This window comes from Elgaria multicarinata, chromosome 8 (assembly GCF_023053635.1).
Source record: "Elgaria multicarinata webbii isolate HBS135686 ecotype San Diego chromosome 8, rElgMul1.1.pri, whole genome shotgun sequence".
NCBI lineage: Eukaryota > Metazoa > Chordata > Lepidosauria > Squamata > Anguidae > Elgaria > Elgaria multicarinata.
The window spans coordinates 54,794,104-54,817,130 of NC_086178.1; the positions used below are offsets into that span (position 1 = coordinate 54,794,104).

Here is a 23,027-nt window from a genome sequence, read left to right on the forward strand (position 1 = left end):
GGCACCACCATGCAAGGACGCAGGGACCGAGGGATGGAGCGGCGGCGGCGGCGGGAGGGACCGGGGGGGGGCTTCTCTCACCGGGAGGAGGAGGGGAGTTCTGCAGCAAGAGAGGCGGCTTCCCCCCGCGCGCAGTTACGCTTCCAGCTCGCCCCGTCGCTTGTCAAGATCACCACCTCCTCCTCCTCTTCCTCCTCCCGGTTTGGTCAATATCAGCCCCTCTTTAGTAGGCTGCCAAACACGTGATGGCCCTGTGCACCATCACTCCCCCCGCACCCCGCCCTCGGGCTGACAGAAGGAGCTTAACGCTGCAGCATCTGCCAGGAATGCAAAAAGCATGGGGTTGGGGAGGAAGAAGAGAGCCGGCGGGGCGGGGTGGGGTGGGGTGACACACAGCACCAGTCACTGAGCTTTCTGCCGTCCCATCCTACCGCTTGTCCTCTCTCTAGGAAAGACCCTGCACTGCTTGCCTCGCTCATCATTGCATCCAGCCCAGTCATTATGCCTAACTACAGGCTTTTAAAGAGCTTCTCATAGAGAGTTGATGATACCGAAGTACATGGGCCAATGCGTTCTAATGACAGCCGGGGGGGGGGGGGGGGGAGAGAGAGAGAGAGAGAGAGATGATCAGATGCTAGGGTTGACCCAGCATGAATCAAAGTAAAGGGGGAAATAAGGAAGAGGCAGTGTACCTTTTTCCATCTAAAGCAGTGGCAATATTCGCGGGTTTCACAAGGGAATCTAGAGCTATACGCACAGATTGCAGGAATTATACAAACACCCACTCCTAAAGCACTGAGATCAGCATTTCCTCCTCCTGCAGGCTCTCCTTAGCTTGCTGTATTCAAGTAGAATATTTACAAGTACACAGGTGTATTTTGGAAGCAACAAAGTATGCAACTTCTGCCCAGTAAGAACTCATGGCCATGCATGCATGCGCGCGCGCGCACACACACACACACACACACACACGGCTGATGTTTTAACACTTTGCATGTAACAATTCACATGGCTTGTTGCTTATGAGATACTGCATTTTTGTTTAAGGATCATGGAGAAAAGAAAACCTCCAGTGCAAAACAGCAAACAATTCCTCAAGGTGGGAGTTGTCGTTTGGAATGAAGGTTGCAATTCTATACACACTTTCCTAGGAGTAAGCTCCGCTGAGCACCATAGGTCTTACTTCCACATAAACATGCAAGGGATGGAGTTGCTAGTATCATACCAAATGGCACAGTGTAACACTGTGATCCAGCTGACATAATCAGTTACAGTAATCTACTGAATAATTAAATTTCCCCACTGTATAATGAACAAGAACATAAGTTATTGATCTTTATATGATTAGTTTCAGTCAAGTAATGAAAAATTACAGAGCATATCATTAATTAAATACATGTCTGATTTTAAAAGTAGATATTCCTGATCAAAATGCTATTTGATATTTTCAAATAAAAACTCACATCATGAAACACAAAGGGCAATCACACTGAGTCCAATCCAGAGATGTGCAAGCAGAAGAAATTCTGACAACGGTGCTGTTCTATGAACTGTTGTGCAAGAGCTGGCAGAAGACGTTTTGAAACATTGTGCAAACAGAAGCACACCTCCGGTTTTGTTTTATTTTCTCATGCAAGGATCTTGCCCTAAGTCAGAAAAGTCCCACCCCATTTAGAATATAGGTACAGGACCTCCTCCACCTTCAATATGTTACCCTGGTTTCATTTTTGTAACACAGTTGGCTCACAAATGGAACTGAGAGCAGACTATAAAAACAGATAAAAGGAAAATTAAGAGATACAAGCACACTACCTATTATAAGTTCATGCTGTTTTTAACTGTATTTTCAACATTTATACTCTGCCCTTCTAACAATTCTTAGTGATTCAATCCTCTGCATGTTTACACAGAAAAAAGGTTTTACAAAAAGTCCCACCATGCTGACTGGGGAATGCTAGGAGTTGTAGGACTTTTTCTGTCTAAACATGCATAGGATGGCACCTTAAAGCAGCTTACAGTCAAAGGATTGGATCAAGACTCATGCACACTTATAGATGATCTATTGATCAATGGTTTTAAGTTAATCATGACTAACTTAAATGCCACTGATTTCAATGGGTCTACTCGAAGTATAACTAACCCCAAATCCTTTTCATATACAATGGTTTCTAGAGGTACAAAAAATCCAAGAAACTACCCAAGAGTTTTTGTGGAACCTTAAAGATTAATCTATTTATTATGGCATAGAATGGTGTTTCTTCTTGAAGATGGTGTCAGAGAACGAAGCTTTCTTCACTTTAAGCCAAACTCTCTCATCTTCTGGATTTCCTACAAACTGGCCTTGAGCTAGGTTTAACCACCAATACCTTAAAGCAACAAGTGGCAGCCTTGAGGACTGTTCTGTGATCTGTAGTTCCCCTCCCCTCCTGCAAGTCAAGCAATTTTCTAAAGGGGGTGGTTCTTCTGTCACCACCTGCCATACACAGATTCCCTACATGGGATCTCAATTTAGTTCCCCATGTGCTCACCAAATCACCATTTGAGACTCTCCATTTGATTCCCCTCAGAGAATTAATCCGGAAGGTGGTGTTCCTTGTGCAGTCACCTCCCCTAGGAAGGTTGGAGAACTCTGTGCCCTTTCTGTCCTAGAAGAGCTGTGCATTTTTCATCCAAACAGGGTGATTCTTCATACCAATTCATTTATTCCAAAAGTGAACTCTGCCTTTTGATGGTCTTGGGACATTGTCCTGCCTAATTTTTGTCCCAACCCTTCCCAGCCTAGAGAACAGTTATGGCATTAGTTAGATGTGCAGAGAGCACTTAAAATATACATCAAGATATGAGACACTCTGACAGCCTTTTTGTCTCCTACAAACTGCGCCATCAGAGTGTTTGCTCCACTCCTCCATTGACGGAGAATGGGAAGTTTGACTTACTGAGAAGTGTCCTTCTGGTCATCCAAGAGGCCCATCCTGGGTTTGCAGTGACTCCTATCGCATGAGGTATTGGGGGGGGGGGCTTAGTTTTCATGTAGATAGGGCTTCCTTGGCCTCCATCCCATCCAGTACTAATTTGCTCTGTCCCTCCCTCCCCCCGTTGGTGGGAATTGTTTATCAGTTCTAAGATATGGTGTGTAGTTTCAGTTGATTCTACTGCTTTCAGGAAGCCTGCAATGAGTGGGAGAGGGTCCTGTTCCAGGGGTAGAAATGAAATTTTATGGGCTATGTCTTCTCAAGCTGGAGGAGTTAACCCTTTGCTGTTGGTTCCACTCCCCAATGACCAAGACATTTCACAGTAAACCCAACTTTACACTTTTATCAATTTATGCTTATTTTTATCTAATTTAGATATTTTAATTTGATTTGTGATAGTCCTGAGCACTTGTGAAATGTGTATGATTGCTACCTTTTGTTTCCAAAAAAATATTGCACATAGGCCCAGTGCCTCTGAGCATGTTCAGAGTCCTTTTCCCATTCAGAGGAAATTGTTCCTAGGATCTATGGACAGATTGCCTTTCCTTGGTTAAGATTAAGCTTTCTTGATTATGCTATGTTCCAGTTAGAGGCTGGAATATAGCACAGTGCCTCAGCTTGTCTAAGTGGCAGTATGTCCAATGGTGGTTGGGGGAGAGATGGCACTCAGTAATTTTAACAGAGGTGGTGGATTTGTAGAGATGACTTAGCCCAGTATACCTTAGAGCAACACGTGTGCAGTCTTGCTGAATGCTGCTGACAAAATGCTGCTACCCACCAGCTTTCTTAACAAGAGCTTAGAGCTGTATGGTGCAGCACAGTGTGCATGCTTCATACTCACAGCACAAAATATCTCACTGAGTTCCTGTAAGCTACACTACAATTGCAGCCACCCCATCCCATCCGTTTCCTTAGCGTATTTATACACGTTAATAGCAAACACATCAGCCAAGTTGTTACATTTTCATCTGGCTTGCTTTCTCCAACCCTGGCAACCAGCCAAGAGAGTAAAAAGTCTGGCCAGGCTAGCAGTCTATTTGGATGTGCATGTTATGCTTCCTCCTGAACCCTGTGTCCCAGTTCTTCTTCAGAGATGCCAGCTGTTACAGCACATTGCCAGGAGGAAAAACTAGGCCAGATGGCTTAAGTGGGAAGGGAGAGGGCAAAAACTCCCCAAAGAATGTTGCACAGCACCAAGAGGTTTTTCCTAAATGAGATATACGGGATTCTGACTCCTGTGAGGCTAGGAGTTCCTCACCCCATCAATTAACCAGTATCCCAACCCTGGCAGGTGCCACCCAAACAAGTGGCATAAAATAGATTGAAAGGCTAACAGCATTGGCCAGACATGCCTCCTTACAAGAATGACAAAGCATTAGTTGTAGGACAATTAGAACAAAAGAAATTAGGCAGCAGAAGGACAATGCAACAGCAGAGTGAAGTCTTCTTTCCCCTCCTTCCAGCAATCCAAGGCTGGGACGGGTCAGACCTAACATTTCTGAGCTTCCAAATGGTTTAGAGGACCAGGAATAATTCCTGTGCTCACATGATTAACTTAATGAGTAACTTCCTCATTTGATCAAACAGAATTGACCAGATCAGATGTAATAGCAAATACTGGTTTAAATTAGGAAGTTGTTCATTAGAGTATGAGAGGGAGTATGTGAACATAGGACTCAGTCTGGGTTGGAGGATCAGAAGTGCTATATCTGAACCAAGGGCAGTATCCAATAGTGACTGCCTGCAAGCGGTCAGACCCACCAATTCCACTGCACAAGCAGCACCCACCACTTGAACAATGGAGATTTAGCATTTCCAGAGGGAACCTGAAATAAGTGGAAACACTCGTTTCTGGAACAGGGAAGTTGGCGGATCTCACATAAGGGAAACCTGCTAACCTGACCTTTTCCAGAAATGAACATTCCTGCTAGTTTTGGGACTCATCCTCAGAACTAAATCTCTGTCGCACAAGTGGTGGGAGCCACTTGCACAACAGGGTCAGCAAGGCTGGCTACTCGGGGAACAGAAGTGGTGGTGGGCCCCGCTCACTGAGAGGCAGTGTTGGATACTGCCCCAAGCTATTAAGTAACCTTTTGTCAGTATAGTATGGATGCTTTCTGAAAATATTGCTGATGTGTCAGGGGAAAGCATCGATAAGGATTAACATTTTCCAACACCACTATACACTAGTCAGTTTAAAGTCCTACATTGTTTCTACATGACTAGGCAAGAAAGTGAGCAATTAAACAAACATATAGATATTAACTTTAAAATCCTGGGGTTAAAACAAATTAGAGATCTACAGTTTTATTTACAAGCTTTGATAGTTAACATATAGGAGGGCTACAATAACCCTACCTTTTCCCTTTCTAATTTTTTTGTTAAATTCTATGGGAAAGATATAGCATTGTTTCAGTAATGAACTTTGGCTAAACTTGTTCATTTTGTGTTTTCAACAAGACTGTGTATAAGGAAACATTAATGTCTTATTTTCCTTGTGCAAAACTGTCATGTTTTTTTCCTGTCTTTAAATACTGCCAAATCAAGCTCATCTGTGACAGATTTCAGGCATTGACTGCAATCCTGAGACTTAGTCTTCAGGGAGGGGCCTTTAAACTGAGCAGGTTGTAATATATCATTGGGATTTGCGGATCATAGAAGACAAAAGAAAATCCATGGGGCATGCTCAAGCCCTTTGGTGTGCTTAAAGTAGCTCTTTGGATCCCAGACATAGATATAAGTTTAGAAAGGACCAATGTTCAGTAGTCAAGCACATGATTTGAATGCAGAAGGTGCCAGGTTCAATTGTTGGTATTTCCAGTTAAAAGGATCAGGTAAGGGAAAGACCTGAGACTGTAAAAATAGGCATTATGGGATATGTATAAATGGCAGCATTTTGTCCATCTCTGGGAAAGCAGCTTCTTATGTTCCTAACTATTGCAGAACAGTTTAACTGAAGTGACCTTACTTTGGAAGAAGTGTTTTTCAGAACTACAGCCATGGTATACATAGAGTGACAGAGTGCTAATCAATTTATGTTGTAGAAGAATTTGATCCAATTTTACATATTTAAAACTTTTGTAATTTAATTTTGAGGATCTAACAATGACCATGATGCAAAACGAAGTGATTAATTCCATGCACTAGAGGGCACTGGAGTTACTTCTTGAATCGCAGCCTGCCATGGCACATGGAAAACCACTTTTGAAAAAGAGAGCATACGCTGGCCGTTCAAAGAAAAAAGGGGAGACTTCACTAAGCATGCAGAAGCCCCATATTATTCTTGAAGACCTCAGCCAATATTTTAGATGTGGTATATGTATATGAATGCACATGGATGTCATATCACCTACCCAAATACTATGGGACAAAACTCTTGTGCACAATTCCCTGAACTTGCAAGATGCACCCTCACAACAGACTTGCTTCTCTTTTCTGTTAACAAACTCCACCAAAAGCATCATCTTATGTATTGCTGGGGAGGTTTATAGAACATTGTGCTGCAGGGCTGGTAATGCCATCAGGATTTGGCTTGTAGGTCCTTTTCCCTCTACCTCATCGCTATCGTTGTTCCTGATCTCTCATCCCATGAATGGGTCAAAATAGATGCGATATGCAGTTGAATATATATTTTCATAACCAAAAGCAGAAATGTTGCTTAATGTTTTCCTTCCTGTATCTTTTCCTCCTGAGGCTCCCTTCTGGTTAAAGTAAGATCAGGGAAAGATATACATGACTTGTATCTCTTGTCTAAATTGTAAAGCAGGATGCTGCTCAACATATGTAACACCTCTCCAAACTGCGGTGTGTGTACATATGTGCCTATAAACTTAGAGCATATGCAGTCTGTCCTCTCATATCAAGCATAGATTGCAGAAGAATAAGTTAAGGAGAACAAACCAGTTTATGAACCAAAGCTCTGTAATATCAGGACTATTGCTAGAACAGTTTCTTACCTTCTGATTAAAAATAAATTCAGCCAACAGGCAGATGATCCCATTTTATTTTAGCTCCAAAATATCCTAAGAAAGTGATACAGACTCACTTAATAAAGCAGTAAGATACAATCTTTGTTTCAGTTCTGCCTTTTTTTTTTACCAAATACATTTATTCATCACATTAGGAACCAAAGGTCCCAGTATGTCCCGTGCAGCAATGCGATGACCAATCCACTTTCCGGTCTTCCTCCAAGTAGCACACTATTTCTGTACAAGTGTCTTCTAAAACGCAGCAGCAGCCATGAGTCCCACTTCATTTCCCTGGTTTCCCAGTCCTCAATGTATGCCAAGCCTTCACCACTGGTTCTCTATTATTCCATATAAGTTTATTCCCATATATTACATACCACCTTAAAGAAACAAAAACATAACGTCAACTGAAACTCCTTCACGTGACATTAAAGACATAAGGGTTTACCCGAGCATCACATAGCCACTCGACAGAAAAGAATTCCCAGCAGCATTGATGTAAGTATGTTTTACCAGATTTTACGGTAGCAGCATAGTATAAGAACTTACATGCCAAACAGAGCTCCCCCAAGGTGTGCTGCATGGTCAAAAAACTTCCAGCCCAAAACAAGTCCGGCACTGTCCATTGCAATAATGGCTTTTAAAGCCTAGAAGAGAGGAAACGATGAAGTACAGCATTTGCAAGCCTTCCAACACAACAGCAACACTACTTCATGCTTCAGCAATCACAAACAGTGACATTATGTAACATCTCACAAAAATGCATCTATTCCACATCTATAAATTCTTTTGCCTTGTCAGTAGTTTGAGTGCAAATCTGAGAAATCTACTCAGAGCTGGGTCAAAGTACCACTGCTATCATGGAGACATTGGTTGCCCTTGATTAAGAGCCTTGATCAACAGCCTCAGATCCCCATATGTAAACTATATGTTCCAACAGACTGTAAGAAAAATGCATGCATTTTATTGTATTTTATGATACATATTTTTAACTTATTATAAGCTGCCCTGAGTAATGCATAGGCACTAGAAGGGTGGGATAAAAAGTTCTCATCTCCCTGAACTGTTTCCATCCTAGCTAACCACTATAAGAACTAGAATGTAATTTTAATAATTGTTGCTTCCGAATGTTGTTTCTCTTTTCCCCTCTTCACCCTCTTTTCCTTTTGTATCATCTCTTAAGCCTGTAGGCAGAGATTGACTTGTTTTTATTGATCTTATGTAAGCTGCTCTAAGAGGGGGAAATGCTTTAAACAAACCGTTTGAAAAAAAACATAAATACCAGCAATCTACAGCTATGTAATAAGGACAAACAAAAGATGTAGAACACTTTCAAATTAATGAAAAGTTTAATACATGACAAAATAGGTTTTAGCAGATGAAAGACACCTCCATGTTCTATTACGTCAACCAAGATTGTGCCAGGAAATGTACAATTCATTACTTATTAAAAGAGGTACTTAAAGCTGTTACAAGCTAAATTGAAAGAACTATTACTGTTGAAGATTTTCCGATTTTCTTTTTGTGCATTTTAAATTAAAGAAAGCAGCTCTTTTAGCATGTAACACCAGAATTTTCAGTAGGTAAGCTAGTTACTTTGAGAAACATTTCAGGCTAAACCTATCATGGGCATATTGAATACTCTGGGAGCATCTGATGCTGTAGCATTGCTGGAGCTAAGCAGCTGAAAACACGACTAGTGAAAAACCTGATGACATCACTGGTTGAGGGGTGGGGGGAGGCTATAATTTTATGATTTTATTAGATTGTAAGCCTATGCGGCAGGGTCTTGCTATTTACTGTTTTACTCTGTACAGCACCATGTACATTGATGGTGCTATATAAATAAATAATAATAATAATAATATAAAACAAGGGGACTGAAATATAGTATTTTTTTAAAAAAAAAAAAGAATGAAAATATGGTTTAACTGTGTTTAGCCATTATTTCATTACAAATTATGCTTCTGCAGCCACAAAATCAAAGTTCTGTTTACTGGGGTAAATTTGAGCAAATTGAGTAATTTTGCGTAAAAAATGTTTGGGGTGCAATCCTTTTACAATTATATGCCCCTGAACTTGTAGGCTTAGGGTCATCCAGTGCATGGTGGGAAGAGCAGTGGAGGTGATCTTCACCTCTCTGTCCTCCCATCCTGCATCTGTCTGGGCTGTTTCTGAGGAGGGGGAAAGAAGGTGGAGAGACCTCAGGATAACTCATATCCTGGCTTCTCCAGTGTTCTCTCCCACAGAAATTCCCCTTTTCCTCACCCTCTGAGGCAGAATTTCTGACCTCTGAGAGCAGCTACTTTCTGCACCGGCTGCAAAAGGGGCAGGGGATGGATCTCTACTTCAGAGGTGAAAGCACTATCTCCAACCTTGGATCAGGGAATATGAAATATCCCATGGCCCCTCAGATGCTGTCTAGGGTCCATGGGATTGCCCCCCCCCCAATTTGGTCGTTTCAAACTATTTGCAGAATTGTACAATTTAGAAGAGTTGTTTCCCCCCAAAAATTGGAATCATTGGAGGGACTACATCTACAGAAGCAAGAAGACAAAGACAGAGGGTGAGAGAGAAGCAGCCAGTAGTTACACTAAATCAGGGATGGACCACTTGTGGTCCTCTAGATGTTTTGGCTAACAGCTCCCATTAGCTCTAGCCAACATAGCCAACGATGGAAAAATTCAAAAGTTAAATTTTATATTAAGTTATTCAAATATACACAGTGTAAAAGGAGCACAGGATATTATGTACAACAGAGAATCTGCCTTGGGCTTAAACAGGACTTCAAACTAAAATTATATGCAGCTTTGAAATGCAAACAAATTTAGAATTGCACTCTGGTAACTGTTAGCAACAGAGGAAAGATGGGATCATTCTGTTATTCAAAGCCACTTACATTTCCAGCTGTAAATGTGAACATTGGAAGAAATATTATAGCTAGCTTGGCTTCCGGCATCTTCGTACATACTGCTGCAAGGACGGTCATTATCGCACCTGACTAGAATGACATTAAAATAGAAGTTAATGCAAAAATGTACACACTAAAAATTGGCTACTTCGCAATTAAAATGCAGCACTACAAAAGTAAAATTAATCTGAATTTAGAACAGAAATCAATCAGAAACCAATTTCTATTTGGGTTCCCAAAGATCAGAAAAAATATTACTCGTCTTCCCTCTGAGATTGAAGAAGTGAATATTATTGTTCATAGAAGTAGTAAGATTAACTATAACCTTTAACAGTGGCCAATAAGATGGGGATACAGTGTTGCAGAATTCATCTATGCCAGCTGCAAAGACCCCCCTATATTAAGAGAAATTGCACAGGCATTTTAAGAAAAGTATTTCAATTACTTCACGATCTTTCTCCTAAGGAATCATGCCTGTGCAACATAGGGGGTCTTCGCAGTTGGAATAGCTGGATTCCTGACACGTTGTTTCCCCTTCTTATTTTGTTCTTAAACAGTTCAAGATATCAATTTGTGCGCAAATTTCAAGATCTCTCAAACACCATATGAAATCTGTTGTAACACATCCAACTTATTTGTGATTTTGACACTCTCAACTAAGCTTACAAATCCATGTTGGCAAATCCATGATTGGTTCCATTCATGTTTTACTCAGTGCCTCTAAGAATTCTCTCTCTCTCTCTCCATAAACACACACACACAAGAACATAAGAAGAATCCTGCTGGATCAGACCATGGCTCGATCTAGTCCAGCACTCTGTTCACGCAGTGGCCGACCAGCCATTGGCCAGAGATGAACAAGCAGGACATGGTGCAACAGCACCCTCCCACCCAGGTTCCCCAGCAACTGGTGCACACAGGCTTACTACCTCCAATACTGGAAATAGCACACAGCCACCAGGGCTAGTAGCCAACTGACTCGGTTCAGATGACACATTTGGTTTTCACCACTGTTGAGAAACACATCTGGCGGGAAAACTCCGCACACAACGGTGGAGGTTTTTTTTAGAAAACACTCCATGCAGAATTATCAATGCTGTGCAGAGGAGAGTTCCCGCACAACCATTGCACTGTGTGTCATGTAGCGGGCTCTGTAGAATTTTCCCCATGTCTACAGATTCGCCAGGCAAGAGCGGCAGAAACCCAGGCCGCTCTTGCAAAGCGGGGCTCTATCAGCATGGGAAATAATCTCCTCCTGGAAAGCACTTCCACAGCTGCCAATAGTCCCATCCCTTGGTGGGGTGGAGTGATCAGGGGCTCCCTATGTGTTCCCAGGGACGTCCACATGCCTTTGCTCCCCCACCCCCACAATCCATGTTGCTGTCTTCCTTTGGCGGATCGATCCATTTCCCAGGGAAGCGCTGCTTGTTGCTAGGGTGACAGGTGTGTTGCATCTTTCGGCTCTCTCCCCTGCTCTGCCCCTCCTCACGGAATGGCAGCGCCCCGATTGGTTAGCTGGAACCAATGCCACCATTCACTGGGGGGGTGGAGTGGGGCAGAGAAGACTACCCCACGCAGCTGGTAAATTCCACCCCACGGACAACTTTTACCATGACGCTTTAAAGCAACATGCTACAAGTCCACACCACTCAGTCTATGGTGTGGACCAAAGTGTTGTCTGAACACGGCCACTTACTCTGAAATCAAGATACTCTTGGGGAGAAAAACTACAGTGGAAGCTAGCAGCTTTATTAGCAGCTCCCATTGAATTTGGCTTATTTCAAAATAAGCATATAGAGCATTAGGCAGTAGAATTGCAGTCCTAAGTACAGCTGGTTAGGAACCTAAATAAAATCAGTGGGACTTGCTTCCAAACAAGCGTTACAACTCAAGTTGAGTTGTAAGTGAAGCCCGGCCCAACTAATTCTTCCTCTTATCTTTGCAAGATTAAAACCCCAAAAGCCAAGTGCCATGAAAATGTGAACTGGCTGCAACATTCACTTTACTGGACAGATTTTGGAACATCAGAGAAGTATAAAGTTTTTTTTTTTTTTAATTAAACTAATATAAATGATCTGGCCAGAAATGGTGTTTTAATTTTTTTTTTTTGCTAGTCCACACCTTATAGGAAAGTCCCCAGACTTCAATAGAACTCCATGCTACACTTCACTGTAATTTTTTTCAATGATATCTGACTTCTATTTAAAGCAGAAGACACTACGCTCCAAAAATAGCTTCAGAAAAAGTTAGATTTGTTTGTATTCAGTAGGACTCACTGCTCCAAGTGATGGTCCAAACCTTCCTGTAATCGTTTTGCAGGCGTAACTGACAAATGTGGAAATAACCCCTAGAAAAAAACATTTTAAAATGTTGTTAGAAACACAGTTTCATTCAGGAGCATGAGATGTTGAATTATTCTTGCTTTAGTGTATCGGTTCCCTCAGTTGTTTAACTAAATATATGGCTTTCAGAGTACCAGGCTTCCCTATGGAGAAGCACACAATCTTTAAGCCCAAAGGCACAAATCCCTTCCAGACTAGAAGCATGGACATGCTCTGTCCCAAAGTTGGCTTGATTTACAGTACTAAGACCAACAGGGTTTCATCTATGTTCCACTTCACTTTAATTCTTCTCTCTGGGACTTTAAAGCATGCTTTGGACTTTAAAGATTTCCCTCTGCCTACCTGCAACCTCGGAGCAAGAGTAAGCTCAGCCATTAGAGCATTTCATCTTTATATTTCTTACTTAGCAAGTCTTGCAATTTTGCTCCTTGAGTCAATTTCCCTAAATCAGAACAGACATTGTCCATCTTTTCAGATCCTAGACCGAAACCACGCTTCATTTTCAACATAGAACTGTCTTTCTTCTTTACAGCTCTCCAGAAAAAGAAATGGTTAGCAATTGCAACTTGTCCTATCAAGATTAGAAAATCTGCATCGGTCACAGATTTTCTTTTCTACACAACTATTAAAAGCAAAGGAGCCCCATCGTCTTTTATATAGCAACTCTCTTCTCTTCCTATCTCCCTTAAAAATGAACTCTAAATTAAAATAGTGCTGATACCACTGATATGACCTACTTTATCTGAAGGAGGCTAATGGACTAGTAGCCTAATTCTAATGACCCATAGCGGCTAGTCCCTTAAGCCGCTACCTAGAACAGTGGTTTAATAGTACACCGAGTTTGGGGAGTTATTTATTTATTACATTTATATCCCGCCTTTTTTCCTCCAAGGAACCCAAGGCAGCATACATAATCCTCCTCCTCCTCTCCATTTTATCCCTGTGAGGTAGGTTGGGCTGAGAGTCTGTGATTGGCCCAAAGTCACCAAGTGCACTTCCGTGTAGGGACTAGAACCCAGATCTCTAGACTCCCAGTCCAACACTCTAGCCACTACACCACACTGGCTCTCTATTTAAGGAGAGTTGTGTTAAGGCAAGGGTGCACAACCTTTCCAGCCCCAAGGGCTTAATCCGGTGCTGGATGGAAGGCAAGGACTGCACATTTGTGCGTGCACACACACACATATACACTCCCTTTGTATATTCTCCCCCTCCCCTGCCAGCACTAACAAGGGAAACCCAACCTGTATCTCCATTCTCAGATGAGGAATCAGAGATAAGAGAAGGGATTCCCTTGATGGGGTCCCAAAGGCTCCACAGACCACGCTGTGAGCAGTCGTGGGTTGTGCACCCAATTGTTCCTCAACTTAAAATTCAGCACTTAATAAAGCTACTTCACTCCAATACCTAGAAATCAACAGCTACCTTTAAAATGATCAACAGGCCAGAAACAGACATTCAGGACAGGCTGGTGTTTTAGGCTTATTACCTGCAGAGAGGTACAGTGCCAAGAACTGTTCACGTCCCAGAAGGGAGACTATGCTGGTTGAGAAGCTCCACAAAACATACATGTTGGCTGCCATGTGCAGAAATGAGAAATGACTAAAAGTAGACAGCAACATGGGGGAACACAAGACTCCTAGACAAAAAGGAGGGAAAGCTTTAAAATAATTTTAGCATTTTATTTCTCCATTCACACTTAGTTTCTGAAAGTTATAACTAGAGCATGGAATATCTATGCTTGGCTTTCCAAAACCATTAAGCATTATATGTCCAAGAAAAGAATACCACCATTCTGCATCAAGACAACTGGTAGAGGCAAAAGGGACACCAAGTTTTTAAGTCAGGTGAACAGGTATCACAGTTCAGGGCCGGGGAACGTGGCCCTCTGGAAAGTATTAGACTCTGATTCCCATCAGCCTGAGCCATATGGCCACATATAATGCGTGTTGTAGGCCAGCAATAACTGGAGGAACACAGTTTCCCCACCCCTGTATTAAATAATGGAGATTGTTTTATACTGTTGTTTTTATATTTTTGATGGTTTTAAATTTTGTATACTTTTGTTCACTGTTTTTAACTTTTGTAAACCGCCCAGAGAGCTTCGGCTATGGGGCAGTATATACATTTAATAAATAAATAATGTCACATATCCCTGTTCTTTTTAAAAATGCAGTTTTTGCAAAGAATTTCTCAGAAGAGTCCACCATTCTTTAGTAACTGGGAAGAGAAGTTAACATTTTTGCCTACAGTGAACCTCTTATGACACAATTGTACAGGAACTTGCCCTGAACTCCAGACCTGACCTTTTAGCACTATGCAGGGTGTAAATATTGGCCCCCATAATTCTACAGAAGGGACACACTACAACAATTTTCAATTTAAATGAGCAACACATTTATTAAATGCAATTAAAGAATCTGCAAGCAAGATTAACTGCTATAACTCCTTCCAGACAGGGCAGGTTCCTATAAATGTGAGACATAGGAGCGTTATCCCAAAGTCTCAAATTTGGGGCAAATGAGTCAGATGCAGGGAAGGAACATGATTCTTTTGCACTTTGTGAAAGCTTTATCCTTTGACTGAGAAGGATGAAAATGTAGCTGGAATGGTGACCCATGGGCAGGGAGGTGCCTGCCTGGGCCTGGGTAATATGCCTTAACTACCCACTCCTTATGAATCTGGGACTCCTGGAGGCATAAATACCTGCAATTGCAAGCAAGCACGCCCAGGGGTTGGGTTGAGAAAAGGAAAAGTGTTATAGAACAGGCTTTGGTTCCCATTTAAACACCAAGATGCAAGTCACAAAGCTGGAAAATGTTCTGTCTGAAGGAGGAATGGGTGAGAAGTGATTGCAAGTGATTGTAGAGGAATACAGTTAAGACACTTGCACTCTTAAGTGGGGCTTTGAAAGAAATATAAAGGAAACAAACCACAAACATTTTAGCTGAGCATCTGATTGTAATCCCAGTCTAATACCAGTTTTTTCCAAACAGTAGAAATTGCCATAAATATGCTTATAGTGAACTACTCTGAATTGCTTGAAAGTAGAGATATTTTTTTACATCCAACAGCTGGTGTGCTGCAGGGCTTTGATACAGTCTTTCAGCATAGCCAATCATCTTCTTACTCATAGTTGCAAAGAAGACAATGCATCATGAAGGAAGGGAAATCTTTCACTCACACAAGGTATCTATATTAAGCTACAGCAAGAATAGTGTTACTTTTAGCTATAAAAAGCTATGTAAGTAACTGGTTTCAATAGTTTCTGAATCCTTCTATCCCAAACTATTTGTATTACAGAAGCCAATTTGCTTGATATTCCCTTGAATCACAATCCCAAATTCAAAATCCATGTTAAGGCACAATCTGTAGACTTTCGCATGAACTATAATTACACTACACTTACGAGAAGCTGGATTAGATGTGAAATATGTGATCATTATTCGTTGCAAAGAAGGCACCCGCCATAAACAGAATACAAAGACGTTTGCAGCTATAATGCCTATAAATTTAAGGAAAATTTTAGTGGCAAAGAAAACAAGTAAAGCACTCTTTTACAATGTACGCAACCCACAAATCAATTCTTGTAACCCCAACTCCCACAAAATAGTTATTTTTCAGGTGGATTTAAGTAGAAATCAGAAAGTTTCAGAATCTTTTTAGAAATAAAACAAAATCAAATTAGGAAGTCATATCCCTTCCAGTTCACAAAACACAGAAATATATTGTTCATTCATATCTCGTAAAAGTAAATATGTGCATAACTGCCTGTAAGAATGACTTCTGAATATATTTGCTTTTTATACAAGACCTTTGCAGGGTCACCCACAAATACTACTGAACTCCTACCCTTCATTTATTTTTCTACTGGCCTGGGGTGATGGATGCAGATGTAAAGTGGCTGTTTTACATATGGGAAACACGTCTTGCATTAGCAATGTAATCCATTTTCCTGAAATGTTAATTTATTATCACCTAATTCACATCTATATGCTAGGAGGACTACAAACATTTTTAATAAATGTATCAAGTAAATTTCTTATGACACCCTGTTACACACAGCTTTCTAGGGAAGACAAGTAACTCTGATATAGGAAATGCTGTCTTGTGTGAAACAGTCATCATAGAGGGGTCCTACAGAAGGCAAGAGATATAGGTCAGTATCATCAACGGTATAGAACACAGACAGGCAAGTTATGGCCCTCCAGATGTTTTGGCCTATAGCTCTCATCTGCCCTACCCAGCATAGCAAACGGTGAGAGATCATGGGAGCTGTAGGCCAAAACATGTGGAAGGCCACAACTTGCCCATATTCCTACCATAGATGGAATAATCTAAAGATATGACTACATATATTACACTACATCCCATAGGAATTGGTGGAACTGGGGAGTGCAAATGTAACATTCCATTCCGTAGAAATGGGGGTGACAATATGACGTTTAAATAATGTTAGGACAAAGCATGACTATGTAGAGGAGCAAACTAAATAAATGGTGGACAAGACTGCCTTAGAGCAAACAACTTCTAAGCATGATATGAAAGCCATCCAGTGACATACTGTACCTGTTTGCCATATTTCTCTTCCTGAGAATGTCTAATACTTGTAAGCTAACACAAACCTGACACAGCCCGTTGCCCGTTGCTCAGACTATTCCACCACAGGTTAATCTGAAAGAGAATGAGCAAAGTCATCATTCTATGATAGAAATTAAATTATTAATTATTATTATAATTATTATATTTATTTGTATCCCCGCCTTTTGCCCAATACTGGGCCAGTACAAATTCATTCATCCCCTTTAATATTTTTCAGTATAAAGAAGCATTTAAGCTTTCAAACAAAAAGGGAATACTCTATCCCAGAAATTTCCCTAAAGACATTGTAATTATACCTAAAGAAAAAAAAACTCTTTTCAAATTACTACACTAAAGCTCCTCCCTAGTTAGTGCAAACCCACAAATATCTACATCAATTCCTTTCAGATGACATGGTAAAATCCCATTCTTGCCAGAAGTGATCACAAGATGTAGAACCAGACTCTTCTTGCATTACCACAGGCACCAGTACAGGAACTTGGAAACTTACATCAAAGATGCTGCAATCTGTATGCTCCTGGTGCAGTACTCAGCTACACTGTTTTAAGGGGACAGGGGAGAAACAGGACTGCAAATCAGAATTTGGGGTTGTACTTACCAACATACTATCCTCTTGTAAAACATAAAAGCTTGTTCATTCACATACTTCTAAAAAGCCCTACCTCTGGCAGTCTGTATGACTTTTAAAATAGTGACTGGGCTTGAATGAAACACCATGACTTGGTCTAGCAAGTCGTGTGAATCCGGTTATGCGAGGACTGTTTAACCCTCGCATAAACCGAAAACAGATCACGGGCTATGTGAGGATTGTTTAACTTTCGCATAACATGCCCATGCTGGGTTAGCACAACATGACAAACCCCGGGGGTCACATATTCAAAGTGGCAGCTGCACACACCTCGCATGTGCCATAGCCTCAGCATGGGTTAAATAACCCAAGGTGGGCTGTCGTGTCATGTGAACAGCCCCATTGGTTCACATCCAAAGGAAGGGATGTTATCAGCCTTTGCTCAATCTTGACAATCTTTCCTTATTAAAGAGGTGGGACTCTCACTTCCCAAGACACTATTGGAAATGCTCCAGCTAAGGAGCTTTTGCACAGAGATGCCTCTGTCTGATTTTGGGGGATATCCCTCAAACCAAAGGCCAACCCATTCCCTAACTCCTAGGAGAGACATTTTGAATAGCTGTCAGGAGGTGGGGTCACAGAAGGAAGGTGCAGGAAAGTCACCTTTCACACACCCTTCTGTGGATATTTTCTGAATACAATTCATAATCATTATTGTCATGATTTATAATTACAAACAAAACACAACCATAACAGAATTCAGGAGAAACATCAAAATCCAAAGGAAAGTCAATCACCCTATTTCTTCAATTCTAAGATGCACTTTTTTTCCCATATAAACATCTCTAAAAGTGGGGTGCATCTTAGTCGCGGGTGTGTCTTAGGGTGTTTTTTTTTTCTGTTGGTGGTACTGAAATTAGTGTGCGTCTTACAATCGATGGCATCTTACAATCGAAGAAATACGGTATGTTCTTTGAAGGTGGAGAAGTTACCCTTACTGTGATCCCATTTGGAATTCCCAAACCAACAAATCAATTCCATGATTTCCTACCATGCAACTTTAATACAAACCTGTTATCCTATTCATGATGGCTAAGCCCCACACCTCTTAACATCCATTCTTATAGAACTTATTTTATATTCATTTATATTTTCCTATATGTTTTTCCTTGAGACACGTTAAGATATTGTACCAAGTCTCCTAGATATTAAGGCACAATAGGGAAATTTTCAATGAACATCTGCAACAGTGATTGTATCTCTAATACTTCAATGGTAACATTCTATTGTTAGTGCACAGCAACCATGTTTTAATACACCATTATAATAAATACTAAAGCATACCTTTGGTTAACATATAGAATAAGTTCCTTATACCTGCCTTCTGAAGTCCAGCCCCTTCTGTGGTCGCATCCTGTCCATCCAGTCTGCTCGAGCATCCTCAAAATAGTTCTGGACCTTGGATTTGAGATGTTCATATTGCCAAATAGCAGCTGATCCAAAAGCACAGCCTGAAAACTATAGAACATTAAGAATATATTTAATCAAGGTTTCAGAAAATACCCAACTTGTTAAAGTGGTGAAAATGGTATGTGCAAAATTGTACCCCAAGGACATTTGATAGCTTTCTATTCCCTGGGGCTGTTCACACAACATGACAAGCCACCTTGGGTTATTTATTTAACCTATGGTAAGGGTGTGGCATGGGCAGTCGTCGTTTTGAATATGTAACCACTACTGAGGGGCTGATGTGTTGTGCAAACCCAGTGAACATGGTATACACAGGGGTTAAATAATCTTTGCATTACCCATGTTCGCCAGGTTTGCATGACACTGCAACTCCTGAGCCGTGGTGCCCTCGAGCTCCACAGCACATCGCAAGTTATATAGACCACAACATGTAGTCCAAAGCCAATCGGTGAATTGCTTCTGTGGTCTTGAGATTGGAAATATAGCCTTTATACTTGCTTCTATATGGTACAAGGGTCCTGCGGTTTTCATAGTGCCATAGATCAGAGAATTTTGATAAGCACAACTTCATCTGTCATAGTGCTGCAACGGGCGAGTCAGTCAAAACCCTACCCTTATGCAAATCCTGTGCTAGCTTACTCCTTAAGAAATCAGCTTTTATTAATGAGCTGCCCTATAGCACAAGCTGTTATGTCAACATATTTAAAAGAAAATTTAATAAAACCACTGAAAAAGCCAATTGTAGAACACATTAACAATTTTAAAAGAGTAGCAATAATTCAGAAGAAATTAAGAGAAATAGCCAAGCAGCTAAAACATGAGATACATGGTTTTGAAGTACAGCATTAAACATATCAAAAATAAACCAAGGAGTTAAAAATTCTTTTAAGAAGGCCTGGGAGAATCATCTTTGCCTGGTGCTAAAATGCGAACAAGTAAATACCAGGCAGTCCTTTCTAGTGAGGGGAATTCCACAGATAAGGCCCACTCACGAGTAGCTATCTACCAAGTCTCAGTATGTTGGGACACTCAGAGCAGGGCCTCAGGGCACAGACAGGAACAGTTTTGTTACATAATAATGATAATGATGATAATGATAATGTATTTATTTCTTACCCGCCTCTTCCTCTGGATCGAGGGGGGGTACAACACAAATACAAAACACCATAAAACATAAAAAGAGCTGCCAATTATATGCAACACTGAATAAATGTTTACCCCAACTGTAAAGATGAGAGGTTTCACAAGCTTCTTCATTGAACGATTTGATTCATGAAAGACTGGGTCCTGAACTGGAGGAGACAAACTACTTTTCTGTGGCTTCGAACCAGTTTCCGAGTTTGGTTGTTGGAAATCGCTCTTCTGTGATGGTTTTCTGAATCCATTTCTCTGTTGTGTATACAGACTAGGCCTGATTAAAAATAATAATAGTTTAACAAAATGAATTCATTCTAAGTGTTTCAAAGATGCGAAGAAATCAGTTTCTTATTCAGACAGGAATGAGCGAAAGCACACTCTGAAAGCCACTCTGAAATTGTAGGATTTCTTTACTTTATGGTTTTGTCTACTCAGATTATTATGGCTTTTAAAGTTACATGTCAACTTCTGTTGTATCTTACATAGTTGACAGATGTAATACCAAATAGTTTACAATAGCAATAGCTTAGCCCCCAAATCATGATTTATGTTCCAGATGTACAGGCTTTGCAATCTCTTATTGATCAAGATGCTACCAAGAAAATGTATATTATCTTTGTCCATTTGTCTTGAAATACGTTCTCAATTTCATTTGTAACTTTTCATTGACCAGCAACAAAACACAGAGAATAAATTTAAGTGAAACCTCATGCTTAAAGATTAACTAAAGTGTAAGCATACATAAAAAGATGATTTAAGTCCTGTAAAGGCATTGTAAGATTGCTATTGGAATGCAGTTCTCCCACCTATATGAAATTTAAAAGTTTCATTTAAAAGTTTAAAATATTTTAATGCAATCAACTACCGGGAATAAAATGATATCAGCAAAACATGACCTTAAAAACATTCACCCACCAGTATCAAGGCACCTCGAAGACCATTTATCAGGAGAAGCTTCCAAATATTAAAATAAGCCTTTGCAGTTAGCCACGTACCTGGGTCAAATAACAATTCTTTTAGGTGAGTAGGTTGCAAGGTCTATTACCCAAGCTCCCATGTGCCAGCACTGCATGTTGGCATTTGTTTGTACTTGTACTCAAACTTTATTGAAACCCACCTTAACTAAAAGCCTTATATATACACACCAAACAACAAGCAAAAATAATGCACTGCAATACATTGAGAATACAATGGAGATAACTTACTTGTTCATGCTGATTTCTCTCTATAAACTTCTTATAGAGAGAATTTGTTTTGTATTCATTTCTCTCCTCTTTTATGGAAGTCATGTTATTAAACAAGAAGTTCAATCCTAGCAAACAAGACACCACCAATATTCCCCTTCCCTCCCGTCATTCTTCCGGAGCCACTCCTTCACTATGGGCTTCCCACCATCCTTACGCTAAGCGGAAGGATGGGTGTTGGAAGACATAGAATCTGGAACATACTCATACTCCAGGGGTTGCCCTCCAGAGGTTGAACTACAGCCACCATCAGCCATAGCTAGCACAGGCAATGGTGAGGGACAATGGGAGTTCGCAGTACAGCAACACCTGGAGGGCCACGCATTCTCTATCGCTGTCATAGTCTTTTCTTTTTTAAAACAACCCGGTGTCCAAGAAAACCCAGCACCAAAGTTGGCAACCCTGCCGCAAGCCCGCATCCCACCTGCCTTCCAGACACACCCTTCCAATGCCCTTCTCAACATCCCCGCCACGCCAGGTCTCCCACCGAAGACCCCTTCCTTGCAACTTCCGCGTCCTTCTCCATAATAGATCCTCATTGCATTTAACCTACCTGTGCGCCCGGCTTCTTCCACCACCCAATAACTCCTGCTTAACCCAGACACGAGCGCAGCAGCTCCACGCCATTTTCTTCACCCTCCGAAAATAACGTTTCCGGGTCAGCCAACACTTCCGCCCTCCATCTTGAAAGCGGGAATGTTGAAGCAACTGGAGGACGTCATGAGCAAACAACGACCTGAAACCAAAAACGGCGCCTTTGCTTTTCTTTGCGTGCCTGAAAAAGGGCGGCGCGCGCTCGAAGGACTTCGCCTCTGCCGGCGGAAACCTAATGTTGCTGTATAGTTCAAGAACTCCTGAAAGTATATGTGGCTTTCACTCGCCCTCAAGCGCCATTTTGAGGCAACTGCGGTTTCATTGGATTTAAGCCCCCATTTTATCGAAGTCATTTCCGATAAAATCCTCACAGCTGTACTGCACACAGTGCTTCTGCCCTAGAAAGAGTGTGGCTGCGTTCGGGCGGCACGCCAATCATGTCAAGAGAAGGTCACAGGAAAATAATGTTTTGAAGGCCTTCTTAAAAGCCTGCAATGATGGAGTATGATGGCAACTTGTTCCAAAGGTGTGGAGCCACTGCAGATAAGGCCCTTTCACATGTGGTCACTCACCTAACTGCTCTCATGGGTGGGCGAATGAGAAAGGCCTTTCTGATCTTAAAAGTGTAGGCAGATATGGATGAAGGTAATCCTTCAAGTCCGTTTATGGCTTTAAAGGTAAAAACCAGCACTATAAATTGGGCTTGGAAACAGTGTAGCCAGCTGTACTGATCAAACCCCCTCTTCTGTTAATCTTGTAAGATATGAATAAAAATGTGCATAGGTTAGGTGAGAATGAAGAAAAACGGAGAGCGAAGCTGGTGCTTTGAATCTTTATTTTCATTTTCAAATCTTTCAGCTTCAGTTTATTGGACCTCATCCAGCCCATTACTGAGTTTAGGCATTGATCTAGGGACTTGCACAGCCTCTTCTATTCAGATAGAGCCATGTGTCATCAGTGTCCCCTACACTGCAATTACACTGTCTTCCATTGACTCAAATGGGGGGCTTGTTCCAAGTCTAGCTGCTGCAGGTGATTTAACACCCTCCCTACCTTCGCTTCTCTGCCTTTGTTTTCATTCCTCAGTTAATTCCTCTTTCAAAAGAGGAAGTACATAACGAGCACGAGACCCAGACCCATTGACTCCCCTTCTCTAATGGCGCTGCTTCTCCTACACACAGCAGGAGAAAGCAGCAATTCTGAGTTTTAAAAAACATCG

The 23,027-nt window shown here is 41.2% G+C and overlaps 1 protein-coding gene across 1 annotated transcript; it reads right to left on the minus strand.

Annotated features, from left to right (window-relative positions):
* Nucleotides 1–6,957: 6,957 nt before the first annotated feature.
* Nucleotides 6,958–21,845, minus strand: PARL (presenilin associated rhomboid like). The gene is made up of 10 exons (XM_063132454.1): nucleotides 21,768–21,845; nucleotides 20,052–20,244; nucleotides 18,741–18,881; nucleotides 16,819–16,867; nucleotides 15,603–15,698; nucleotides 13,683–13,832; nucleotides 12,128–12,198; nucleotides 9,840–9,941; nucleotides 7,490–7,587; nucleotides 6,958–7,320 (listed from the first exon to the last, which is right to left on the minus strand). The coding sequence occupies exons 1-10, from the start codon at nucleotides 21,839–21,841 to the stop codon at nucleotides 7,224–7,226; spliced, it is 1,071 nt and encodes a 356-aa protein (XP_062988524.1). The 5' UTR covers nucleotides 21,842–21,845; the 3' UTR covers nucleotides 6,958–7,223.
* Nucleotides 21,846–23,027: the final 1,182 nt, after the last annotated feature.

Bases quoted from the DNA above. Each gene is read 5' to 3' on its own strand.
- PARL (XM_063132454.1), bottom strand. From the start codon at position 21,841: ATGGCGTGGAGCTGCTGCGCTCGTGTCTGGGTTAAGCAGGAGTTATTG. The intron at 16,868-18,740 runs GTATAAGGAACT...ATTCTCTTTCAG, and splicing joins GGCTGGACTTCAGAAGGCAG to ATTAACCTGTGGTGGAATAG. The intron at 13,833-15,602 runs GTAAGTGTAGTG...CTTTTTGTCTAG, and splicing joins CACATCTAATCCAGCTTCTC to GAGTCTTGTGTTCCCCCATG.